The sequence below is a fragment of the Pseudorca crassidens genome, chromosome 10, assembly GCF_039906515.1.
Source record: "Pseudorca crassidens isolate mPseCra1 chromosome 10, mPseCra1.hap1, whole genome shotgun sequence".
NCBI lineage: Eukaryota > Metazoa > Chordata > Mammalia > Artiodactyla > Delphinidae > Pseudorca > Pseudorca crassidens.
The window spans coordinates 43,167,685-43,193,578 of NC_090305.1; the positions used below are offsets into that span (position 1 = coordinate 43,167,685).

Consider the following 25,894-nt stretch of genomic DNA (forward strand, 5'->3'; position numbering starts at 1 on the left):
AAGTCAATACGTAATTTTTGAGTATGTGTGATGTGAGAGCCCTATCTTGGTATTTTCAGTGTCATTCTGGGCATTGCTATCTCTGTATTGACGTTTCTAAGCAACTTCAGTTTTACATAAATAATGCAATGCCTACTGAGCAAATCCACCTAAATGTTGTAGAAGCACATAATTTTCAATGATGCAAAACTGATCTCATGATTTCTCTGCCTCATTCCTCTCCTCAGATATTCTCCCACCACCTACTATCCGATTCCATCTCTCTTACCACTTACATCTAATTGGTACCTAATTGGTATTTTTATTACTGGTTCTATTTTGGCATATACCCAACACCCAACACTTAGCTTGTACTTAATAATTGTTTGTTGATTGTATTAGTGAATCTCTTTTGTCACTGGCTGTATTTAAATTGTCTTCCTTTTCTACTTAGTCTATTGCTGTAGCTTCCTAAGTATTCTCCCTAATTTTGTTTTTCCATGATTAAAATGCTTCAGAATGTACAAGTCACCTTTGGAGAGATCTATCAACCTAAGATAAAAGATGATTCCTGACTAGCCTCTCACCTTCTACCACACTCTACTTCATGCATCCTGTGATTTTAGTCATATTAAAGTCATGTCCTGCTCACTTTCACGACTGTAGACATGAAGTTGCTATTGGTTGGAAATAGCTTCTATCTGTGGGGAAAATTTTCCACCAAAACCATTTCTCTTCTTCACAGACACAGGACTGGACCTCATTTCTCCCCTAAGAGTTACGTTTGAACAAGTTCCAGTTGATGGAACATCAACGTGAATGCTATGTACCGCTTTTAGGCTTGGCCCATGAAAATATCCCATGCACATGCCTCAATGCTCTTTCCCCTCTAGCCAGCTTGATGCAGATGAGTATGGCAGACTTGGAAGCTGATAAAGATAAAAAAAAAAATTGAAGGAATCTACACCAGAATCACTGCTTTAATAAGAATGCCATGCCTATAAGAAACAATTATTTTGTCCCTCATAGAGATGAAAATAGATGTCAACTCTCTTACACCATTGAGGGTATAGGTATATCTTTTATAGATCCTAATTGTGAAATGTTATGAAGGGTCTGAAATTTTACCCTACTTCCAAGCTAACAAGTGAGCCTGCCATGGATGCTGGTGGAAGGCACAAGACTCATTGGTCAGAGAAGGAAAAAAAGGCTTATCACTTACAGCAACAGCAGTAGCTAGAAAATCAGGATTTGTGCTGGTTCCCCAAGCCCCAATTCCCAGGAAAAAAAGAGGACCATACAATGCTTGCCCAGACAATGGGTTACATTACAGGAAAGGAACCCCAAGCACAGGAACCTTGAACCTTTGCTAATGGGCAGTACGCATATCGTTCCTTGGTGACATATACACTGTGTTTATCATGCTTGACCATGAGTATGCCTGCCTTTGATCTGAGAGAAAGACACTTCCCCTTGGCTCCAGAAGGAGACACTAGTTCTATCATTCAAAACTATTTTGCATTTAAAAAATCCTTGAAAAGAGAGTCTGGAACAAAGGTAATTATGCCTCTGCTTGCAAGAAATACAATAAACTTATGCAGAATTATTTCCCAATAATATCCACTCTTCATTTTTACACCATCCTGGTTTATGGCAAATTTTCCCGCTAGTAAACCACTCTGTTGGCCCCTCTGATTAACTAACAGAGGCTGGAACCAAATCCACTCATTTTTATCTCAGAAAACATTTAATTAAGACTACTCTCAACAGACCTTCAAGGAGCAGGAGAAGGCCAACCTGCAATATTGACTTCTGCCATGCCACTCCTCCCCAGGGTCCTGGATCCAACCAGTGGAACGAATCCTATACTGTAGTGGCCTCTGCATCAGAAGCTCAGCGTTGTTTACTTTGTGCCTATTTTATGATGGTGGATGTGTTACCATGTTCAATGCTATGATTTATCCAGGCAGCAACAGTGACAATATAGGTGATGGAGGCTTGATCCGCAGCGTGATTCCAGTGTGCCTCATCAGAGTATGGGCTTCAGATGATCCACCAGCAGCCATAATTTATTGCCATAATTCATAGCCTCCCCCAAAAGGTGTCTTTAACATCTTAGTCTACAGTTTCCCAAATGGCAGACAAATAAGCTAGGCCAATGACCCCAACCCAAGAGTCAATAAAAACATGGCAATGGCCTCAAGTTCTGTTGGGCAAGTAGAGCAATCACATCCCCTTTCAGTTCTGCATGGCGGCTGGAGAGGTTTTACAACTGCAGGAGCCCAGTGGTCATCATCAGATTTCAGTTCGGCCAAAACATCATCCAACCAGGCTAAGAAAAGCACCGTGAAGAGAAGGGCCCCCACTGAGCCGGTAGCTTTGTTCCAGGCAGTGGAACAGGCAACAGAGGGCAAGGGTTACTTTTTGTGGGTAAAGCTGAGATTGCACTGGGGACAGGCCAACCACTTTCTCGAATATACAATTTCCATTTGATTAGTGTGGCCTGTTGAAAATGTCCAGCCTCGTTAGTCATTGACTCCAAGTTGACCCCCCAAAACGGAAATAGGGGCCAGAGAGTCACAACGGCCTCCCTAACTCAGGTGTCCAGTTTCAAAAAGAGCTCCAAGGCAAGCCAACAGCTGATTTTTAAAAGAGACTTGGATGGCTGTGTCATGGCAGTAAGGGATCCACAACACCCCAAAGTGCCACCAGGTAGAGGCTGCCTGACTTTGACAGAAGCTCAAATTTGCAAAATCACCAGTCACAGAGACTTAGAGATCAAAGAGGTCAGAAGGATTTGGGGACCCCCAAAGTTATGTTCACTTCACTACATACAGCTCTTCCCATTGAGACGATACCCTCTGGCACTTATGGGACAGAGAATTACAATCACAACACACATCAGTTTTTAATATACATTCAGACACGCAAGCAACAACAGGCGAGTGTACTGGCCATGAAGGCCTCACCCACAAGGCTGCGTCAGGTCCCCTTTCCCACTGAGAACACTGCCCAACCCCATCAATTGAATCAGGACTCCCACCCCCATGGGACTGATAGGATGGTGACTTGGATGGCTTTATCAGACAGAACCAGGAAGGTTAGAGTCCTTGCTCTCCCCACCATTCCCCAGCACACTCAGATGGATGATCTCCATCACCAGGAATCATTTTTTTCCTTAAATAGCTGAAGGAGGAAGGTTGGGAAAGATGAGGGGATGCAGAAGGGAGCAATCAGCACAACAGCTGCCCACTGCCTCAATCCAATGAACTTGCAATGTCTTTGGTCCACACAAAGCCCTGTATCAGGCAGCAAAAATCATCATTCCTGATGCCATCTATTTTAACCTTGGGAACCCCTGGCCTTAGCTTCCATAGCTGTGTTTGTTTCCAGCAGGATCACTGGTTTTTTTCCCTCTGGCTGTCAAGGGCTAAACTTGTACATGCTCCATTGTCAAGATACCATCTCTTAAGTCTTCATCCAGTTACAATACAAGGACTAAGGGAGTCTTGCAAGGTAGCAAGGGTGACTCTGAAATTCATCTACAATTCTTTGGGTCCTTTCTCATTCTCTAGTGGGTTGCTTTTCAGCACCTTATACATAACCTGGGGCAGGAGTACCCCACAAACTAGTCAATGACTCATCTATGGCTCCTCACATAGGAGTTTGTCCATCCCAGTGAAATCTCCCCAAAGTTTCTGTATAGCAGCCAAGACTCACAGCAGACCTTTTGCTGCCATCTCTAGTTGTATTAAGTTACGGAGGACAGACTGCTGGATGGGCTAAGAAGGTCCAGCTACTGTTATTCCTTATTAGAAGCATTAATTATCCCATCTTATCTCCTCCCAACTCAACCAATCAAAGTTCTTATGATTCACCTGGCTTCTTCCAATAATGTTGGCCAAATTTCTTCCTTCTGCACTCCCAGTAATTTTTTTTTTTTTTTTTTTTGGTACACGGGCCTCTCACTGTTGTGGCCTCTCCTGTTGTGGAGCACAGGCTCCGGACGCGCAGACTCAGCGGCCATGGCTCACAGGCCCAGCCGCTCCGCTGCATGTGGGATCTTCCCGGATCGGGGCACGAACCCGTGTCCCCTGCATTGGCAGGCAGACTCTCAACCACTGCACTACCAGGGAAGCCCAACTCCCAGTAATTATTAATGGACAGAGAGAAAAGAACCTTCAGCCCACCCAGGACTCATCTTAGTGCTACTTTTCACAATGGATGGACCTGAGGCTGACCAGTAGATCTCCAAGGAAGTTTCCCATCTCTGAGAAGAGTTAGGACAACCAGGGCACCACTCGGCCTTTGAACCTACTTCCCTGAAATCAGACAGCAACCATCTTTCCCAATTCCTCATCTTTAATAGACAGTAAAGCAGAGGACCATTCATTGCTCAGTTGACTAAAATCTGGGCAGCATGTTTGTTACCCATACCCATGGACTTCCCTCAAATCCCTTTAACCATCTGAAAAGCCCTCATTCTCCCTTTTCCAGGAAGTGTCTCTCTCAACATTCCATCTTCATCAACAAAACTGTCAAACCTGTGAAGGGCTGAGATTTTATCCTACATACTAAGTAATAAGTAACCCTGCCACAGTGTTCTGGATGCTGGCAGAAGATATGCGACTCTTGAATCAGAGACAAGAGGCTTTACTACTCGCCTTAATAGCAGTAGCCAGAGGACCAATAGCTCTTGTACCAGTTCCCTGAGCATTGCAGGGACGGTGCTTGGGGAACCTGACCATTTCATAAGGGGCAACAAGCACGTCTGCCCTTTGCTTCGAAAGGACACCCTACTATCAACCAAGGCCATCTGCTACACAAACACCTTGAAAAGATATTTCCAAAGGAACTAGTAGAATATGCAGAAATGTGAGACACCCATGAAGAATCATTTCTCAACACTATGATTACCTTAATTACTGTCCTCAATCAAAATGCTTACTCACTAACCAAGATTCAATCTGTCATCTACTCAAGACTTTTCTGACCTCCCAATATAGAATTAAGTACAGTTGACCCTTGAACAACACAAGGGTTAAGGGCGCCAGCCCTCTGTGCAGTCAAAAATCTGTGTGTAACTTACAGTCAGCCTTCCATGTATACCCAACTCCCTCCCTTCCACAGTTCCTCCCTACCTGTTGTTCCACACCTGCAGATTCAACCAACCGCACGTCCCATCAGGTAGCACTGCAGAATTTACTTTTGAAAAAAGCCCACATATAAGTGGAACCCCACAGTTCAGACCCTGTTGTTCAAGAGTCAACCATAGTTTCATTTCTATGACCCAATAACACTTTGTAGAGGCTTATTTTAAAATAAATCTGTAATTACTTCTTTGCCTGCCTGTTTGCCATTTTTCATTTTAAACTTTCAGGATGGACATATACTAAGCGCTTAATTAACACTGTTTGTTGAATGAATGAACAAATTCACATCTAAAATTTAGAAAAGCAAGGTTTACCTTTCATTTATATTGAATACTACACTTATTAGCCAGCATTATTATAGTTATTGGATACATGGAAATGATCCAACCACACAAAAAATCTCTGTCCATAACAAGATTACGTTTTAGTGGCACAGGGATGTGTGTGTTACCTTCTGGGAAGGGGGTCACTGGGGACGTGGCACTGTTCTTATACATTGCATATATAAGAGTTGATGAATGACTTATAAGTTCCAAGGAATTGCAATCTAGTTTGCAGAAGTGAGCATCCTTAAACAGGTTTTTGGTCTAAATTTATTTTTATGGCAATAAAATCCCTGTTACTGAGTTCACTTTATCCTGTTTAATGTGGAGTAGTGTATGATACTAGTGAACAACAAAAGGTGTATTATCCAGAATGAGGGTTTCAAAAAGCCAAGTTACATGGCTGAATGTATGCCCACATCTGGCATCAGATTTCTAATGGTTCACTTTCACAGGGTAACAACCAAAGCAATACTATCTTGCATTTATATGTTGCTTTATTATTCCAAAGCACTTTTCTATCTACATTTCATCTGTGGAGCTACTCTGTGGGGTAGGCAGACTGAAAGAGAGATTAAATGACTTTCTAAGGTTACCTAACTATGGTCCCTGGCTCCTATTCTAGTTTTCTTTAGGATGAGGTTAAATACATCACCAACTATTGAAAAAGCTTTGGTTGAAAAAGTAATAATGAACCATTCTTTCCTGCAGAACATAAATGGGCTGCTTTAACACACATTTTTCAATCTTACATAAAATTAAATGGAAGGCATATTTTGATGGGAATTTCTCTGAAATATTTAGGGGGTGTGTGTGTATGTTATTATATTATATATGTTTTCTATGTATTATATAATACATATACACATATGTATGTGTGTATATGCATAGTTTCCCATAATGGGTGGCTTCTATATATACAATCAACCCTCCAAGTGGTGACAGATATGATGCCTCATTATTCACTCTACAAGCACAACTTCTTTTTCCCTAGGAAAATGATACTATCCACAGTAGAAATTTCTAAACAGAATTTTATATGTTCTACTCATTCATTTCTTGAGGAGTAATTCTATGTGTAAAAAAAGTCTTTATGGATATTGAAATACCCTGTTTCATAGTCAGTATTCCCCTGGAGAACTGCTACAATGACCAAATGAAATGCTCCCACTACACAGATGAAATGTCTGAATCAGGAAACTGCATGATTTTCTTTTGAAATTAAATTGGACTTTTTAGGGGGCATTAGATTTCCACTTTTCCAAAAGAATCTCATTTTGCCATCTCATCTGACATATGCACATAGTGCATCTTGCAGTAATGGTAAACCATCCACATTGTGCTATTTGTTATTTCTTAGATATTAATTTATCTTTTAATGAAACATAGTCAGAAACACATAAAGCATTATCACAGGAACCTTGGTTCTCTGGAGCAGTCTAAAGATGGTTCTCTCCCTGGGTGCCTTTCTGGGATGAAGGGCTGAATCAACAAAGCTGATATCTGAAACCTTTCTTTCAGAATAGCTGTGCCCCAAGGTCAATTCAAAGGCAATCTCTGACAGTTTAAGAAGAATTTATTTGTAGCCAAGTGAAAATAAATTTATAATAGACGACTAAGTCAAACTCCATGAACAACACATCTTATTTTCCTGAATCAAAAGGTTAAAGGAAGGTATCCACTTACCTTTTAGCAATTATTGGACAGCCAGAAAGAAAATGTGCACTACTTCATTCCTAAATGCATTTGGTCAATGTTTTAACAGAGATTAAAAGCAAGTTCTAAAATGTGAACAATCCTCTGTATGTATGTGTACTAATATTTGTTCTTGGCACCAGATGGAAAATTAGTACTGAGTGTTAGTGTAGATATATAACATGATTAAATATGAATTCCCTCTAGAAATATATAAATTTTTTGAACACTTAAATAAATATAAAATCACCCAAAATTATTTATTAAAATAAAAAATAAGGCTGTTAACATCTGTGCCACATAATTCGCTTCCTAATTAAATAAATTCCATTTTTAAATGTGTCGAGAAATAAATGTATACATATGTATTTAATAATCATCCATTAATTATTGTTTTAATACAAAAAAACTGCATTTTAAATAAGATAGTGTATAAGAGCTGAAAATAGAGAATATTAAAATAGATTTTGTAAACAGTTTACGAAATGTAGATAGTAATAGAATAAGAGAAACAAAAGTAAGATGAAGCACATGTAAGAAGAAACAAATTGAAGAAATCAAGAATAGCAATTTTTAATGAGAGAATTCAATAAACCATCCTATAGAAGCATTAACATAAACTTGAAAGTTCAAAAGAGAAAAACTTCCATGTATTGATAGAGCACAAGACCCCCGCATATCTAGTTTTATTGACATTATTTACTTTCAAGAAATACCATTATTTATTCCTTTATTCAAGGCAACTTAAGAATTGAAAAAAATAAACTATGGAAAAATCTATAGATTTTTCATGACCATTATCAGTATTACTTAATTGAAGTTTAGGATAGTAATAAAAGTGTTAATTAGAAAATCAAAAGAAAATGTTTGACTTGAAATACTTGAAGTATGAAGTTTCCTTTTCCTCAAGGTCTTCACTAATAAAATTTTTATGAAACCACTAAGGTTACTTTGCTTTTTGCAAACACAGAAGCAGTAAAATTGATTGAAAATATATGGATATTTTTGGAAAGGCTGAATCTCCGAGGATAAAATGCAGTATGTCATATAAGATACCAAGTTTCATCATGGAAATATTTTTAGAATAAATTTCTGAAAACAGTGGTTTAAAATAAAAATGCAACTAACTATATTAAGCTAGTTATACAAGCAGCATGACCTTATAACCACAAAGGTAAAAAAAACACTACTGGGATATATAATTTTGTCAGAGTTTTAGAGTTTATACTCCCAAGTGGTACAGCAATGCTTCTGCTGGGGAAGCTTGGCTTATTATTTGGTTAGGAAGACACCATTCATTGTTCTAAATAGTTATTTAAATTTGGGTTGTTATTATTAACAACAAGCCATTATATTGCTTTACATGACTTTTTTTATTTATGCCATGTTGGTTGTATAACAATAATAAAACGGGAAATCATGTCATAGATATACCATGAGTTTTCAGCTTTATAATGCTCTGCATTAATTTCAATAACCCTATTCAGCCATCCACAGAATCCATTCAGACTCTGAATAAAATTTTTCAGATCTTAATGAAGCCCCTTCATCAAAACACTCCCTTACATAATATGTATTTTCTGATTGGCAAAAATCAATTGGAATGCATGAGTATTTGCATGGTTATATACACTAGCACCAAAACAGATGATCTAAATAATAAAGTGTGGTGCCTTACACCTCATGATGTGTAAACAGTCTTTGATATTTGATGAACTGTTGTGTGCTAAAGGTGGCAGAATAAGAGGTGGATGAGATACTACCATATGTTAGTGAAGATAGGTGAAGTCTGTATCTTTGGAAATTTTTATTTCTATTATTAATGGACGTTCTGCTCAGATACCCCTTTCAGGACTGAGACATTCCCAGAAGCTAGAGGTTTGGCAGCCGATGCCATTTCACTGAGCCCTGTGTCAGGAATTGCCCTCAACTAAAGAAATCCACCTTACCCCAAGTCATGTCCCCTCTCCATGATCATCCACTGAGTGGTTGATGCAGGGACATAATAGCCCAGCTCCTTTGCCTGAGAGAGTACAACTCACCTTAGGAGAGGCCTGTGGGATGGACTCAGGCCTCCCTCTGCTGGTCCTACAGCTCTTACTTCCCCACAGGTACCGAATCAAGGGCAACAACTTCCTGAACGCAAATCTTTATCCGAGACTGTTTCCTGGGAACTAGACCTAAGGAAATTGGTGCCAGAAGTGAACGGAGGAAGCAGTCTCTAAAATGGGATTTGGGAGCTACCTTGCTGGTTATTTTCAGTTGGTTCTCATCCATGAAGTAGTTTTGACATGAACACTCCCTGGAAACCTGCGGCAATGTTTAAAGATTATTAAAAGACGCACTGCTGGGGGTAGTTTTGCCCCACAGAGGACATCTGGCAATGTCTGGAGACACGTTTGATTGTCACAATCACTGGGCACTGCTGGCAACTAGCGGGTAGAGATCAGGGAATACCGATAGAACCGTTACAGTGCACAAGACTGGCCTCCAGAACAGAAGTATCCTGCCTGAAATGTCTTCAGATCCAGGCATGCTGATCTATACAATTGAAATACACCAAGGATGTAGTTGACCAGTTAGCTGAGGTTAGCTGCCTCCATAAAAAGTCCCTTGCCTGGTTTCCGTATCTGAGCCAATTTTCAGACCAAAACCCAACTGCCTGAAGAAAAAGCCAGATTCCCAGATCCTGTACTGCTACAGCAACTATTTACAGTAATCCATCTAATGTTTCCCAAAGGGACCTACAGCCACTTACTTGAGTAAATGAACACTGTGTGAAGGGGATACCAAACATTACAGTCTCCTGCACACAGGGCCCAAGTTGACATTGATACTCAGGACCCAAAGTGTCATTATGCTCCCTTGTTAGAATGGGGAGTAGAAGGACCACATAATATATGGAGGCCTGGTCCCCTACGTCCCCATGGTCATTTCCAGTCCCTGAATATATAGTTGGAATAGACGCATTTGATAGTTGGAACATCCTGAACCATTCATTCCTTGACCTTATAAGACCTATCACGGGAGTTGTTTTTGTCATTATCATAAGGGCAAGTGGAAGCCTCTGAAAATGTTCATTCCTCCCATTCAGCCAAGACAGGATGGAAGGGAGGGAGGAAGGGAGGAAGGAAAAGGGGGTGGGGGAGGGGGAGAGGAAAAAAGAGAAGAAAAGAGAAAGAAAAAAGGAAAGGAAAGAAAAGAAAAGAAAAAAGAAAAATAAAGGAGAAAAAGGAAAAAAGAAAAAAAAAAGCATTTTGTGAGATCTTGGAGAAATGGCAGAGATTATTGCCATCCTCAAGTATTTAAAGAAAAGGATGCAGACGTGATGACCCCATCATAAGTCCATTTATTTTTCCAGCTTTATTGAGGTTTAATTGCCAAAATTTTAAGACACTTAAAGTACATATTGTGATGATTTGCTATACTTACACATTGTGAAAGGATTTCCTCCATCAAGTTAACATCCATCACCTCACATATTTACTCACGTTTTTTGGTAAGAATATTTAAGTTCTACCCTCTTAGAAAATTTCCATTACATAACACAGTGTTACCAACTACAGTCACCATGTTATACATTACACATTAGATTTTCAGACAGTATTCATCTTATAACTGAAAATTTCTATGCTTTACCAACCTCTCCTTATTTCCCCCACCCTCTAGCCCCTAGCAACCACTTTCCTGCTCTCTGATAAACCCCCTTTAATCACCAGTACAGTGGACTACCAAACTCAACCCCAACTGTAGCTTCTGTGCCAGTAGTGTTATCTTTGCAAAAACAAATTAACACTGCCTCAGGTACAGGTATGTAGCCACTGTTTGGGATAGTGCATTGTTTTCTATAACTGATGGAAAGGAGACCATAAATAATTTCCATTTGTTTGGGACAAACCACATTAGACGTTTATATAATTTTCCCAGGGCTATAATAACTCTCCTACCATCTGGCATATTTCAAGGGGTCTAAACTATCTGGACATTCTGCAGAACATCACACCATTCCACGACATCAATGAAGAGTTAATCAAAATTCTAACAGTATGAAAGGCTACTCAGTGTGCATTAAGAAATTGTAAAAGTAATTCAGGGGTCTTTGGGGTTGTTTTTTACTGCAGGCATCCAAAAGCAAACAAAACAAAATAAAAATGACTGCAATACTCAATACAGAAGTCAAAGCATCAAACAGCCTGATGAATACCATAGAAAACCCACCTCCATAGAACATTGTATTAGCCAAAAATGTCAGGACTGAATATGACCACTCCTCCATTTCAGACTCAGAGTGGAAAAGAGTATATCAAACATGGCAGTTTCTCACAATGGGTCCTGGTACGGGCTCCTGGCTTTGCAGTATAGCCACCTCCCGCAGTATCTCCGATCCAGGTACATACCATCAGTTAGATACTACTGCCCAGGTAGGGACCACTATCTAGCTCCAGACATCCACTATTATCAATGATTGAACCCAGCACCCAAGACAAAAATCTATTTGCCATCCCTGGTGTGATGGAAATGTTCTTCTCACCACTATGTACTTCCTTCACTCCTCTATGAAATGGAGATCATAATAGCTATAAAGAGTTGTGGCAAAGCCAAGCTTAGTGCTGTACCTGTAATAGCCATTAGACTCATCAGAGGTACAGGCAATCATTTTTTGTTCATTGATTCACTCACTTAATTTTGATTGGACACTTAACATATGCAAGATCCTATGCCAGAACTTGGTCAAAGAAAAGAAAGTTCATTTTGAGATGGAGATCAAATTTAAAAAGTGTTACTCTAGTAAAGACATTTCTAAAATAAAGCCTTACTTACTCTAGTAGCTTTGTTTCTAACACCACTACTGAAGCAAATCTCAGAAGTCCCTTAAAAATGAAGGTGTAGTAAGCCAGCCAGAGTGGTGGCGAAAAAATCCTGGAGAAAAACCACCTGGCTCCACCTTGTCCTGATGCTCAGACCTGAGAAAATCACTGAATTACTTGTCCTCATTCTCCTCTGTTTAAAGTGGGAAGTTGACTCTCCTCTGAGCCAAATGGCACTTGGCCCTTTGTTCTGTGAAAATTAAATGAGGGTGTGAATGTAAAGCATTTCCCACAGTGCTTGGTGAGGGGTTAACACCCGATCCATGTTTATCTTTTGCCTTTCTTAAGGCTAATTTGAAGACAGAGAAAGTACTTCTAATATTTTGAAAGATAGGATAGCTTAAAATTATTCCATTTAGCATTTTAAAATGGACCTACTTTGCTTAAAATGTGCAATGAAAGGATTCATGGTTGATAGCAGAGCAGATTACCTTATACAACCCGAATAATACATGGAAATTACTCAAGGTCTTTGCAGCAAGGAGCTCCAAACACTTTGGAGACATTATCCCATTCTGGAGCCCGCCAACAATTTTCTCCACCTCCAGTGTGGACACCACCAGCTCCACCCATCCTGTTCCACTTGGCAATGTCAATCTCAGTTTGAACCTTTAAGAGGCAACAGAGGGGCACTCACTTCATCATGAGGGTAAATAAGTGTTCATATTCAAAACCTGGCAGCATGATGCCATAAACGAGCATGGCGGTCACAGCTATTTACTTGTTGGAAATGTTTTTATGGAAAAAATACAAATTTAAAAGGCAAATTAAATACATGAATACTTCTGATTGGCATCACATCCTCAGAGGCAAGAGTACCCCAAAAACCCTCTATCCTCTTCACAAGCTAGATTTTAATTTTTTCTTTCACCCCAGGGAGCTTCATTTCAACTTCAAAGAGTAGTTTGGGGGTATAGGAGATCTACATTTTTTTTAATGTAGATCTTTTTGTGCAATCAGGGCTGACAGATGGATGGTTAGACATTCATACCACAGCACAAGGTTTAAGTGGACCCACACCCTTGTGTAAAAGAGACTTCACAATGCCTTAAAGTAACTCAATTACTCATTTTGTCATTATTCTTGGAGGACACTGATTACTCTAAATGTCACTAAAGCTAATGGAATGGAAAAGCTTCTTGACCTCAAAATCTGTCAGAATTTTCAGAAACCATACCATTTGGGACATTCAAAATATGAAATAAACTGTGAAAAACTAAAGCAGTGGAGTGGGACTTTAGACAGTTTTGTAAAAGTTATGCCAAGGGAGGCATGGAGCCCAGGCAGGGGCCCTACTTGTTCAAGTCCAAGAATACTTATGTCGAAACCTAAGACTAAAGTTAATTCTCCTGCAACCTGTTCCCCTGCAGGCTTCCCCATCTCAGTAGATAGCCTATCTTTTCTTCTAAACTGCTGCTATAGCCTGGATGTTTTTGTTTCCCCCACCCACCCCCGCAAATTCATATGTTGAAACCGAATCACCAATGAGATAGCAGGTGGAAGCAGAGCCTTGGGGAGGTGATTGGGTCATGAGAGTTGGAATCTCCATGACTAGGATTAGTGGTCTTATAAAAGAGATCCTGGAGAGCTCCTGCTCTACTTGTGCCATGTGAGGACTCAGTGCAAAGACAACTGTCTACCAACTAGAAAGCAGGACCTCACCAGACACCAAATCTGCCAGCACCTTGATCTTGGACTTCCAGAATCTAGAACTAGAAGAGATAAATTCCTGTGGTTTACAAGCTTCCCAGTCTATGGTGTTCTATGATAGTTGTTCCAACAGACTAAGATAATCCCTAATGCCAGCCTACACATGGACTCATCCTGGACGCCCCTCTTCTTCTTATACCCTTTATCAGATCAACAAGCAAACCATGTTCTATCTTCAAAATAATCACTTCTCCCCTGAATGACTGGGAGAGATTTATAGGTGGTCTGTCTGCTCCTCCCACTTTTTTTTTTCTTTTGGTAGCAGATGGACCTGCAGAGATTTAATCGATGTAGAAAACACAGGATTGTCACCAGAGTGGGTGGTAACACATGAGCTATCCCCAAAGCACATAGAACGATCCAAATAACAAAATGGACATTCTTCTATGTGGTAGACTGATGCCTAAAAAGTATCTGAGGGGGTAACAAGCAAATTGGATCTTAGTTTCTTATTCCAGGACAAAGAAAGGAGGGGTGGGATGGTGGAGAGTTGGTTCTATGTCTGTCTGTATTCTTGACACCCACTCTCCAAGGCTCATTCTTTTAAAACAGAAATCCAATCACATCACTCCTCTGGTTCAGTACCCTCCATGACTTCCCATTTCCATTAAAGAAAAATCCCATCCTTACCTCCATGACATTGCACAGAACCCCTTTCCTGAGCTCCTGGCCCACCCCTCCTACACCCCAGCTCTGGCCACACTGAATTCATTGCTGCCCCTTGAACTCCTTGGCATTTTACACCACCCCCACTGGACTGTTCTTCCCCTGTATGTCTCTGTGGCTCATTTCCTTCAAGCATCTGGTCTCTGAAAAAGTCTACATAATATAATATGAAAAAAAATTCACAACAACAACACTCCTCTCCACTTTCTCACCCTTAATCTTTATAATGATTCTAGCATTCAACACCACCTAGCATGTTGTACACGTATCTGTTCATTTGTCTACTGTCTACGTTCTAACTCTTCCTATTAGACAAGCAGCCCCTTGAGGGTTCACTGCTGTATCCCAGTCATTAGAACACCTGGCATACACACCATGTTCAGTGAACACTTGTGGAATAAATAAACAGGTATGATTCATCCAACCAGAGTTCACATAAGTTATATTACAGCTTTAGAAACTAACAAAAATCCACTATCCATAGTGCTCCCAGAAACTCTGAGGAAGACAACTAGAATCACTATTTGCACTCAAACTGTGCAAAGGAAGCCTTCAAAAACACTTGGATATCAAGCATTTAGAGAAGAGTTAACACCTATCCTTCGCAAACTCTTCCAAAATATAGCAGAGGGAGGAACACTCCCAAACTCATTCTACGAGGCCACCATCACCCTGATACCAAAACCAGACAAGGATGTCACAAAGAAAACTACAGGCCAATATCACTGATGAACATAGATGCAAAAATCCTCAACAAAATACTAGCAAACAGAACCCAACAGCACATTAAAAGAATCATACACCACGATCAAGTGCGGTTTATTCCAGGAATGCAAGGATTCTTCAATATACGCAAATCAATCAACGTGATATACCATATTAAAAAATTGAACGAGAAAAACCATATGATCATCTCAATAGATGCAGAGAAAGCTTTTGACGAAATTCAACACCCATTTATGATAAAAACCCTCCAGAAAGTAGGTACAGAGGGAACTTGCCTCAACATAATAGAGGCCATATATGACAAACCCATAGCCAACATCGTCAACAATGGTGAAAAACTGAAATCATTTCCACGAAGATCAGGAACAAGACAAGGTTGCCCACTCTCACCACTCTTATTCAACATAGTTTTGGAAGTTTTAGCCACAGCAATCAGAGAAGAAAAGGAAATAAAAGGAATCCAAATCGGAAAAGAAGAAGTAAAGCTGTCACTGTTTGCAGATGACATGATGCTATATGTAGAGAATCCTAAAGATGCTACCAGAAAACTATTAGAGCTAATCAATGAATTTGGTAAAGTAGCAGCATACAAAATTAATGCACAGAAATCTCTGGCATTCCTATACACTAATGATGAAAAATCTGAAAGTGAAATCAAGAAAACACTCCCATTTCCCACTGCAACAAAAAGAATAAAATATCTAGGAATAAACCTACCTAAGGAGACAAAAGACCTGTATGCAGAAAATTATAAGACACTGATGAAAGAAATTAAAAATGATACAAATAGATGGAGAGATATACCATGTTCTTGGATTGGAAGAATCAGTATTGTGAAAATGGCTCTACTACCCAAAGCAATCTACAGATTCAATGCAATTCCTATCAAACTACCACTGGCATTTTTCTCAGAAATACAACAAAAAAATTAACAATTTGTATTGAAACACATAAGACCCCGAACAGCCAAAGCAATCTTTAGAACAAAAAACGGAGCTGGAGGAATCAGGCTCCCTGACTTCAGACTATACTACAAAGCTACAGTAATCAACATAGTATGGTACTGGCACAAAAACAGAAAGATAGATCAATGGAACAGGATAGAAAGCCCAGAGATAAACCCACGCACATATGGTCACCTTATCTTTGATAAAGGATGCAGGAATGTACAGTGGAGAAAGGACAGCTTCTTCAATAAGTGGTGCTGGGAAAACTTGACAGGTACATGTAAAAGTATGAGATTAGAACACTCCCTAACACCATACACAAAAATAAACTCAAAATGGATTAAAGACCTAAATATAAGGCCAGACAGTATCAAACTCTTAGAGGAAAACATAGGCAGAACACTCTATGACATAAATCACAGCAAGATCCTTTTTGACCCACCTCCTAGAGGAATGGAAATAAAAACAAAAATAAACAAATGGGACCTAATGAAACTTCAAAGCTTTTGCACAGCAAAGGAAACCATAAACAAGAAGAAAAGACAACTCTCAGAATGGGAGAAAATATTTGCAAATGAAGCAACTGACAAAGGATTAATCCCCAAAATTTACAAGCACCTCATGCAGCTCAATAACAAAAAAACAAACAACACAATCCAAAAATGCGCAGAAGACCTAAATAGACATTTCTCCAAAGAAGATATACAGATTGCCAACAAACACATGAAAGAATGCTCAACATCATTAATCATTAGAAAAATGCAAATCAAAACTACAATGAGATATCATCTCACACCAGTCAGAATGGCCATCATCAAAAAATCTAGAAACAATAAATGCTGGAGAGGGTGTGGAGAAAAGGGAACACTCTTGCACTGCTGTTGGGAATGTGAATTGGTTCAGCCACTATGGAGAACAGTATGGAGGTTCCTTAAAAAACTACAAATAGAACTACCATATGACCCAGCAATCCCACTACTGGGCATATACCCTGAGAAAACCATAATTCCAAAAGAGTCATGTACCAAAATGTTCATTGCAGCTCTATTTACAATAGCCAGGTGATGGAAGCAACCTAAGTGTCCATCTTCAGATGAATGGATAAAGAAGATGTGGCACATATATACAATGGAATATTACTCAGCCATAAAAAGAAACGAAATTGAGTTATTTGTAGTGAGGTGGATGGACCTAGAGTCTGTCATACAGAGTGAAGTAAGTCAGAAAGAGAAAGACAAATACCGTATGCTAACATATATATATGGAATCTAAGAAAAAAGAATGTCATGAAGAACCTAGGGGTAAGACCGGAATAAAGACACAGATCTACTAGAGAATGGACTTGAGGATATGGGGAGTGGGAAGGGTAAGCTGTGACAAAGTGAGAGAGTGACATGGACACATATACACTACAAAATGTAAAGTAGATAGCTAGTGGGAAGCAGCTGCATAGCACAGGGAGATCAGCTGGGTGCTCTGTGACCACCTGGAGGGGTGGGATAGGGAGCGTCGGAGGGAGGCAGACGCAAGAGGGAAGAGATATGGGAACATATGTATATGTATAACTGATTCACTTTGTTATAAAGCAGAAACTAACACACCATTGTAAAGCAATTGTACTCCAATAAAGATGAAAAAAAAAAACACTTGGAAAGGGAGTTGCATGGGGTGAGGAAGCTTCGACCAAAGAACAGTGGGTCAAACACCTGGACCACTGCTTTTCTAAAGTACAAAATATCCTGTGATTTAAAGGAATATCCATATTTCTGCTGAACAGTCTCCCTCAGGGCAGGGTGGGGTAGAGTAGAAAGTCTCCATTGGCATTACTGACTCTGATATATTAAGATAATATATCAAGAGTCTTGACCCCTGGGCTTCCCTGGTGGCGCAGTGGTTGAGAGTCTGCCTGCCGATGCAGGAGACACGGGTTCGTGCCCCGGTCCGGGAAGATCCCACATGCCGCGGAGCGGCTGGGCCCGTGAGCCATGGCTGCTGAGGCTGTGCGTCCGGAGCCTGTGCTCTGCAACGGGAGAGGCCACAACAGTGAGAGGCCCGTGTACCGCAAAAAAAAAAAAAAAAAAGTGTCTTGACCCTGAGGGTCCAAATACCTACCAGTGTGCCAAATCTCTGGGAGGTTCTCTAAATTGGAAGGGGAAGAGCTGTGATCATAGTTATCAGTATCCACTTACTAAAGGTCCCATGGAATTCTGGGAGTAATGATGAGCTGAACTTTCTTTTGTCCATTCATTTGATGAGCTCTATAATATAGCAGTGAACAGAGCAGACAAAACACCCTTCATGGAGCCTACAGATTGCGGCCAAAAAAAAAAAAAAAAGAAGAAGACAGAGTAAAGGTCTGGGGAGGGATAAATTAGGAGTTTGGAATTAACATATACACACTACTATATATAAAATAGATAACCAACAAGGACTTAGAGTATAGCACAGGGAAATCTACTTGATATTTTGTAATAACCTACATGGGAAAAGAATCTGAAAAAGCATGCATATATGTATATGTATAACTGAACCACTTTGCTGTACACCTGAAACTAACACAACATTGTAAATCAACCATACTCCAATATAAAATAAAACTTAAATTTAAAAAATTTAATTAAAATTAAATAAAGTAAAAAGGAAAATATATAGTGATAAGTATTATAAAGAAACCAAGGCAAAAAGGGAAGAGGAATTTGGGGGACAGGAGCCATGCTGCAATTTTCCATAAAAAGGTGTGCTTTGAGAAAAGGTGGAAGGAGGTGGGTGATGGGGATAGGTGCAAAGCTCTACAGATATCCTGGGAAAGAGCCTTCTAACAGCCAGTGCAATGTTCACTGAACTGATCATGGGAAGTGCATCTCATGTATTAACTGTTCTTGGAAGGCCTGGAAGAAGAGTAAGCAAGGAGTAAAATAAAAAGATAAAGGGACCAGAAGTACAGAGAAGGCCCAGATAAAGACTCAGTCACAGGCTGATGGAAAAGGACTGGAGGGCTTTGGAGGAGAGGAATGATCTAAGGGACATTGTACTGGGCTTCTTCTGGCTGCCGTAATGAGAATAGGCTAAAGGAGGCCAGAGTGGAAACAAGGAGAGCAAAAATTAGGTTACAGCAATAACCCAGGTGAGAGATGACGGCAGCGTGGATTAGGATGGTTTGGGTAGAGACGGAAGAGGAGACCCTGAGGGTTCAAGAACTTTTCACCGTGACAAACTCAGTCTTACTGGGCTGGGCAGGACAGGTGAGAACCTTATACCTGATTCTCCCTGGACGTTTGACAACGTAAAATTCAGATAAAGTCAGAATACTTACAAGAGGAAAATCCAGAGTCCAAAATATAAGAAAAAGAAAATTGTTAAATATATTCAAAAATCTGCTTCTCCATGAAACTCCTTTCTAACTTCCCCCAGAATACTACTAAATATTTTCCTACAAGAAACTTTCTCACGTTTTACATAGTTAAATTCAATCATCCTAACAACACCAATATTTTGTTCTGTTTTACTCCTTAGCATCCAAAATTGAGAGTTCACCTGCATCTACTAATTGATACCAAATAGTCTTATATAAAGATGCATTTTTTTTTCCATTTACTAAGCTTGAAAGTACCATATGGCTGTGTTGAATCTTTTTCCCACTTTAGGGGATGCTCTCCAGAGCCAGGGCACACACGTACTTGTGTCACTCTTCCTATGACAGCTAATCCCAGGCCAGCCCCCAGCAACAAAGTCACATGCCAGGTTGCCTGGGGCATCTCCATCCTCCAGGACAGTATTTGTCATCAGCATCCCCAGCTCTGCATTTGGGGATTTCGAGATGGCTTCTCTCCCACCGAGGGCTGCACTTGCTAACACACTGACCCCTCCCGGCCCCAACACAGATTAAAACGTTACGTTGTGCTTCCCGAGAGGGCTCTGAGCCCAGCTGATGGGTTCGCTAATGGCTTTATTACACACGCCTTCCTTTCCAGGTGGTCAATTTCATCTAGAGATGCTTTATCTCGAACCCCAGAAGTGGCTCTCATGTTGGGGTTGTGAGCTGGCTGGTGAGGGGTGGTTTGAATTACTGATCCTTCCTAAATCACATTGTTTGTGTGTGTGTTCATTCCCTGTAAGCCAAAATCTTGCCCTGCTTAAATGTTCTCTGTATACTGGGGGTGTAGGGTGTTACTCAATAAATTATGTTGCCTGAATACAGTACAGCTGGTCTCCATACTGTACTTAACAGTGCTTCATATCCTTGAAGACTGTGCCTAATTCATTCCACAACCTTCTATTCTCAAGCTGAACAAGTGAACAACAGGACACTTAGATAAAAGTGTAACCTATCGGGGTCAGTCTAAATACCCCTGCCTCACCCAGGATTTGGTTGGTCCTCATTTAAAGAGACAGAGAACTAAGAAAAGGTCTGCAAAGCAATTAAAATAGCAGCTTACAGAAAGGGTGAGAGAGGATGAAAAGCACTGGGAGTATAAAAACTAACGGGCAATTTTCTAACTTACTATGTAAAGTGTTACCCTACAAAGACTAGTGTTTCTGTTGCTTTTTATTTAGCACAGGAATTAATTGAAACCATAGGTTGGGAATGAACATGAAATTTTCTTAAAGTGAGGGCTGTTAAATACTCAAAAGGGTGATTGTTAGATAAATGCATTATCACTGTCTTAAAAGTAAGGTGACCTCGGGACTTCCGTGGTGGCGCAGTGGTTAAGAATCCGCCTGCCAATGCAGGGGAAACGGGTTCGATCTCTGGTCCGGGGGAAGATCCCTCATGCCATGGAGCAACTAAGCCCATGCACCACAACTACTGAGCCTGTGCTCTAAAGCCTGCCAGCCATAACTACTGAACCTTTGCACCACAACTACTGAAGCCCATGCGCCTAGAGCCCATGCTCTGCAAAAAGAGAAGCCACCCCAGTGAGAAGCACCCACACCACAACAAAGAGTAACTCCCACTCGCTGCAACTAGAGAAAGCCCGCACTCAGCAGCGAAGACCCAACACAGCCAAAATTAAAATTAAATTAAATTAAATTAAATTAATAAATAAAAGTAAGGTGGCCATACAGCCCTTTTAATTTGAGGAGGTCTTGATTTACACCTGATGTCCGAGGATAATTAATACTATTTAATATGCCTGTGTTTGGACCATATTATGTGATCATCTCACTTAAATTACCCCTGTAAATTTACTTGGAAGAAATACAGGCTTAATATATTCCACATCCCTCCTCAACACACCAGAATGCACAGCTTTCACAGTAAAGATCAAGCTTCCTATCCCCCACGGCATATAATTCTCATGTGACTACATGTGACTACAATGACAAAGAACAACCACAAATAAGCAAAGCCACCCCTCCCAGAACCCCTATATCTCAATACGTGGACACCCCCCAGAAACTAAGCCTTTTCCAGACTCTGCTTCTATAGAGCATTTCTCTGGAAATGAGGGTAAGCTCCAGGCAATGTGAAAAAGGAGCCCTGTTCTCAGCCTTTCTTCCTCCAGAGCTGCTTCTTGACTCTTTTTAAAAATGTTCTTTCTATCCCTCAATAAGTCCACCATCCTCAGAGTTATCCAAACCGCTGCTCCTTCCCAAATCTCATCAGAATTCGCCTGACCTGGTACTTAATCTGGCAGGACTATGATCCTGGTTATCTATCTATCAGGGCTACAGGTGGAGGTAGCCCTGAACAAATGTTGGGCAGGTTGGCATTCCCATCTCTTTCACCTACCAGTGGAACCAACACTAAGACACACTTCAGCAGTCTGAGCTGCCTTAGGTTTTGACTTCTCAGGGCCACCTGATGAAATGACTGTCCTCAGGGAATGCCAGTCTAAAGAGCCTGATACTCACCAGGACTGGACAGGAGGAGAAGCCAGAGAAGTATTTAAGTGGAATTCAATGGGACTTTTTGTTCCAAAGTTTTATTGAGAAGCAAATACTATACATTCAGCTCTCTCTTTAATCTGCCCAGTTAGTTTGTCCTTGAAAGTGCCCAATTAGATTTACACTTTCTTATCACCCGGAAAAAGAGCCTGCCTAGAGCTGTGACAGGAAGGTTAAGTCTCTCTGGTAGAGACTACCATGCACACACTCACATCCGGTGGAATCATTTGAGTGAGTTCTGGACAATGGGGCAAAGCAAAGTGTGTCACTTCACTCCAGAAGTGGTAAGAAGTAGATATGTCTTTCCCCTGGTCTCTCTCCCCCTCCTCTAAATGGCATAGAGCAGGGCAGTGCCACAAAAAGAAAGACTTTGGCTCACTGATGGCCAAATCACTCAACCTGGACTTGAGCAAGAAATTACCTGTGATGATTTTGAGGCACAGAAAATGTGGAGTTGTGTGTTGCAGTGTTTACACATCCTAGCTAATGAAACCCATCTCTTAGATTTTGAGCCTTGAGTAAAAATGGAGTCTTATGTCTGCTGAGTCTCCATACATTGAGATTAAAGGATCTTTAAGAGATTTCTGGAAGGGATGACTGCGGGTAGAGCAAGGCACTCACTTCCATAACATTGCCTTCTCTTTCTCTCTAATATCTAACTCTTCCAGATGCTCAAGTATCTGGTATCAAGAAGAAAAACTTGTATTCAGTGGAAACTTGATTTTGTTTTTAAGGATAAACATGAGCCTTTGGGGGAGAAATAAACTGTCTTTCATCCCATATCATCTAAACTGAAAAGAGAATTTTATTCATTCATTCATTTATTCCTTTTTTCACTAATTCATGCATCCCTTTATTCACTAATTCATTCATCCCTTTATTCACTAATTCATTCATCCCTTTATTCACTCATTCATTCCTCCCTTTATTCACTCAGTCATTCATTTGCAGTTGGGAGTGGGGAACTGTGAGTAGGCAAGAGGGAAGGGCAGGAAGAAGAGATTGTGTAAAACAGTTTAAAGCAACGCTGTCTTTACACATTATGAATGAGTTAGCACCAAACTGCTAAAGTAAAACCCCTCACTTGATTAAAGCCTTGATTTCCACTTCCAAAACCCAGAGCTTTCTTAGGATTTTAAAGTAGGGCCAATATAATCAGAGTAAGACTGCAAAGGTGTAATAGCAGGATGTCTTTCCAACTCTAAGACGTGATTTCCAGTGGCTCGGAATAACGAGATTTCATCGCTGTCCTTTACTGTTCCAAAAAAACACGTCCCAGTATGTTCTGTATTATGTGAATCTCGTGTTCTATTTCATGTGATATCTCTAAGCTGGTCTGTCCAAATTCCAATTCCAGCTTTTTCTAAGTTCTGCTGTGATCTACGGTTCATTCTGTTAAGTCTTTTCCATAATCCCTCCACTCCATATTATATATATACACCTTCAGTGCTCCTTCCCTCCCTCACATCCTAACACCTTCCCTTAATCGCCTCTTAATCATTTGCCTGAAAAGTAAACTGTCCAACCACTTATTGTTTCCTTCCAGATGCTGCCGCGGAATGACTCTCCATGGACTTCCTGAATATTCCATCATGGTCAGTTGGCTGGGCAGACTGTGAATGCAGAACTCCAAAGATTTTAAGCTCTTTCTTTCCAAGAAAACTCAGAGCTAACACCATTGTTTCCTCACAAAAACAGCTAACATCTGCAGACTGGAGCATCAAAACAAAAAAAATTGTGCATGGTTCTGCTAAAGTTGGATGCAAACTTTCTCGGCCACTTTAGGCAATAAATCAATGTTCTTCTTTTCAATTTCTATTGAAAAATAAACCACAGTGGCTGATTTTCAATTTCCCCTCAGAGGAATACTTAACAAACAGGTTACATGCAATGACTAATTAGTCCTTCTGCCTTCCATCTAAGCAAAGTCAGCTTCTATTTGGAAATCCTCTGCTCTATCTTAAGCCAACTTTTAAAAAAACTATATGAATTACCTAAGAAACAGACACAGACTCACAGACACAGAGAACAGACTTGTGGTTGCCAAGGGTGGGGGAGGGATGGATTAGGAGTTTGGGATTAGCAGATGCAAACTATTATATATAGAATGGATGGACAACAAGGTCCTACTGTATAGCACAGGGAACTATATTCAATATCCTGTGATAAACCATAGTGGAAAAGAATATGAAAAAGAATGTATATATGTGTATAACTGATTCACTTTGCTGTACAGCAGAAATTAATGCATTTTAAATCAATTCTACTTCAATAAATTTTGTTTAAAAATCTATATGATTATGCTTAAGTAACAGCTCATCACCATCAACTATAAAATCAATAAAGTCCCTCTATCAATATGTTAAACTGATAAAATTAAAATTCCAATTGTTATATTAATACCCATTCGAATTCTGTACCTTGAATAGCACTTTCTAACTTCTTCCTTTCAAATGCCACTATTTTATTCCTAAGTGGAAATGATTTCTCTTTCCTCACTTGGACCATTCCAAGCTGGTCTTCTCAGCATACACTAGAGTCAAAAACGAATGAGATTATAAACCATAATACCAGATTCTCAAACAATTCTATAATATCTCTTTACAAAGTTCACAAATCATTTAAACATTTTTTATCCCTCTTTAAATGTACAGTGGTATTTTATAAATACCAATAACAGGAACATCTACGTATATTAGAGATCACTAAAAGAAACACATACACACACAGAAACTATTTTAATGCTGGGTAGTTTGAGAGAATGAAAGACGGTTGTTCAGAAAAGGCCTCAGGATCTGCTGCCCCTACCACCAGGCCACCTGCCCTCAGGGTGTCTCCTTTTAGTCCTTGTGGAGGGAAGGGGCTGGGACCTCAAACCTTAGGTGGTTCGGTTAGCAGTAATAAGAGTCCAAAGTCACATACTACAAATCTAATAACTTAAAATGGTCATTTGAAAACTTATTTGAGATAATATATTGAAGTCTCAAGGACCCTCAAAGATGACAGCAGAACAGGCTAAGCAGTCAACTACAAGGCAGGCAGGACAAACAGAGCTGCATTGTGGAAGATTCTATCCTAATGAATGCCTTGTCCTACACGCCCACTTTTCAGGGGTTCCTCTCAGCTCTTATCATATCAATCTCATACACAATGTCCTCAACTACCCCAGGTCAGAATTTCCCCAAGTGCTCTAACTCCAAAATTTATGCTTTGATATATTCCCATTCACCCAACAGTAATAAATATATACTCATTTATATTCATAGACATAAACCTACATACTTGAAGACCTACATCCATGCACTTGCAGACATGTTTGGATATGGATGGTGTCTCTTTCATGCACAAGTTGATATATATATATATATATATATATATATATATATATATATTTACAAGAACAAGTTCATGAGCCATAAATTTTTGCCTTCATGAAAATTAGAGCAACTAAAATTTATCAACACTTGAAAAGTATTCAAATTTTTAGCTAATAATAACTAATAAATTATAAACTAGTGTTCTAGGAAAATATTGATATATGCTGGCAGGGATGTTAAAGCCAAAATGGAAAAAATAAAACACATAGCCTCTAGACTGAATATGATTACACTCTGCCTCGACAGTAATACAACTAGCAAAACTGTATAAGAATCTGTTCAGTTTTTCTGACTTTCAATTCCTGTGAATTCTATGGTATATGAGATTTATATATTTTACTAATGATTAGGTACATATTCGATTTTTTCACACTTACTTTTCCTTCCTGGAAATTAATAAGATATCATTATGTTATAGCATGTCTCAGTTCAGTTTAATTATTTTAAACTCTCTAAAAGAGTTCTCAGAACAGACTTGTTGTTGCCAAGGGGGAGGGGGTTGGGGAAGGGATGGAGTGAGAGGTTGGGGTTAGCAGATGTAAGCTTTTATATATAAAATGG

At 39.9% G+C, this 25,894-nt stretch overlaps 1 protein-coding gene across 5 annotated transcripts in view; it reads right to left on the bottom strand.

Moving 5' to 3' along the window:
* The window catches only part of HMGCLL1 (3-hydroxy-3-methylglutaryl-CoA lyase like 1), a 138,464-nt gene that overhangs the window by 89,504 nt on the left and 23,066 nt on the right, over window positions 1-25,894 (bottom strand). Inside the window, exon 2 of one of the 5 annotated variants that reach the window (XM_067753467.1) lies at window positions 18,257-18,372. The exons of the other annotated variants lie outside the window; for them this stretch is intronic. Coding sequence (XP_067609568.1) covers window positions 18,257-18,268 — 12 coding nt within the window. The 5' untranslated portion in view covers window positions 18,269-18,372. The remainder of the gene's footprint in view (window positions 1-18,256; window positions 18,373-25,894) is intronic. 5 annotated transcript variants of the gene reach the window in all.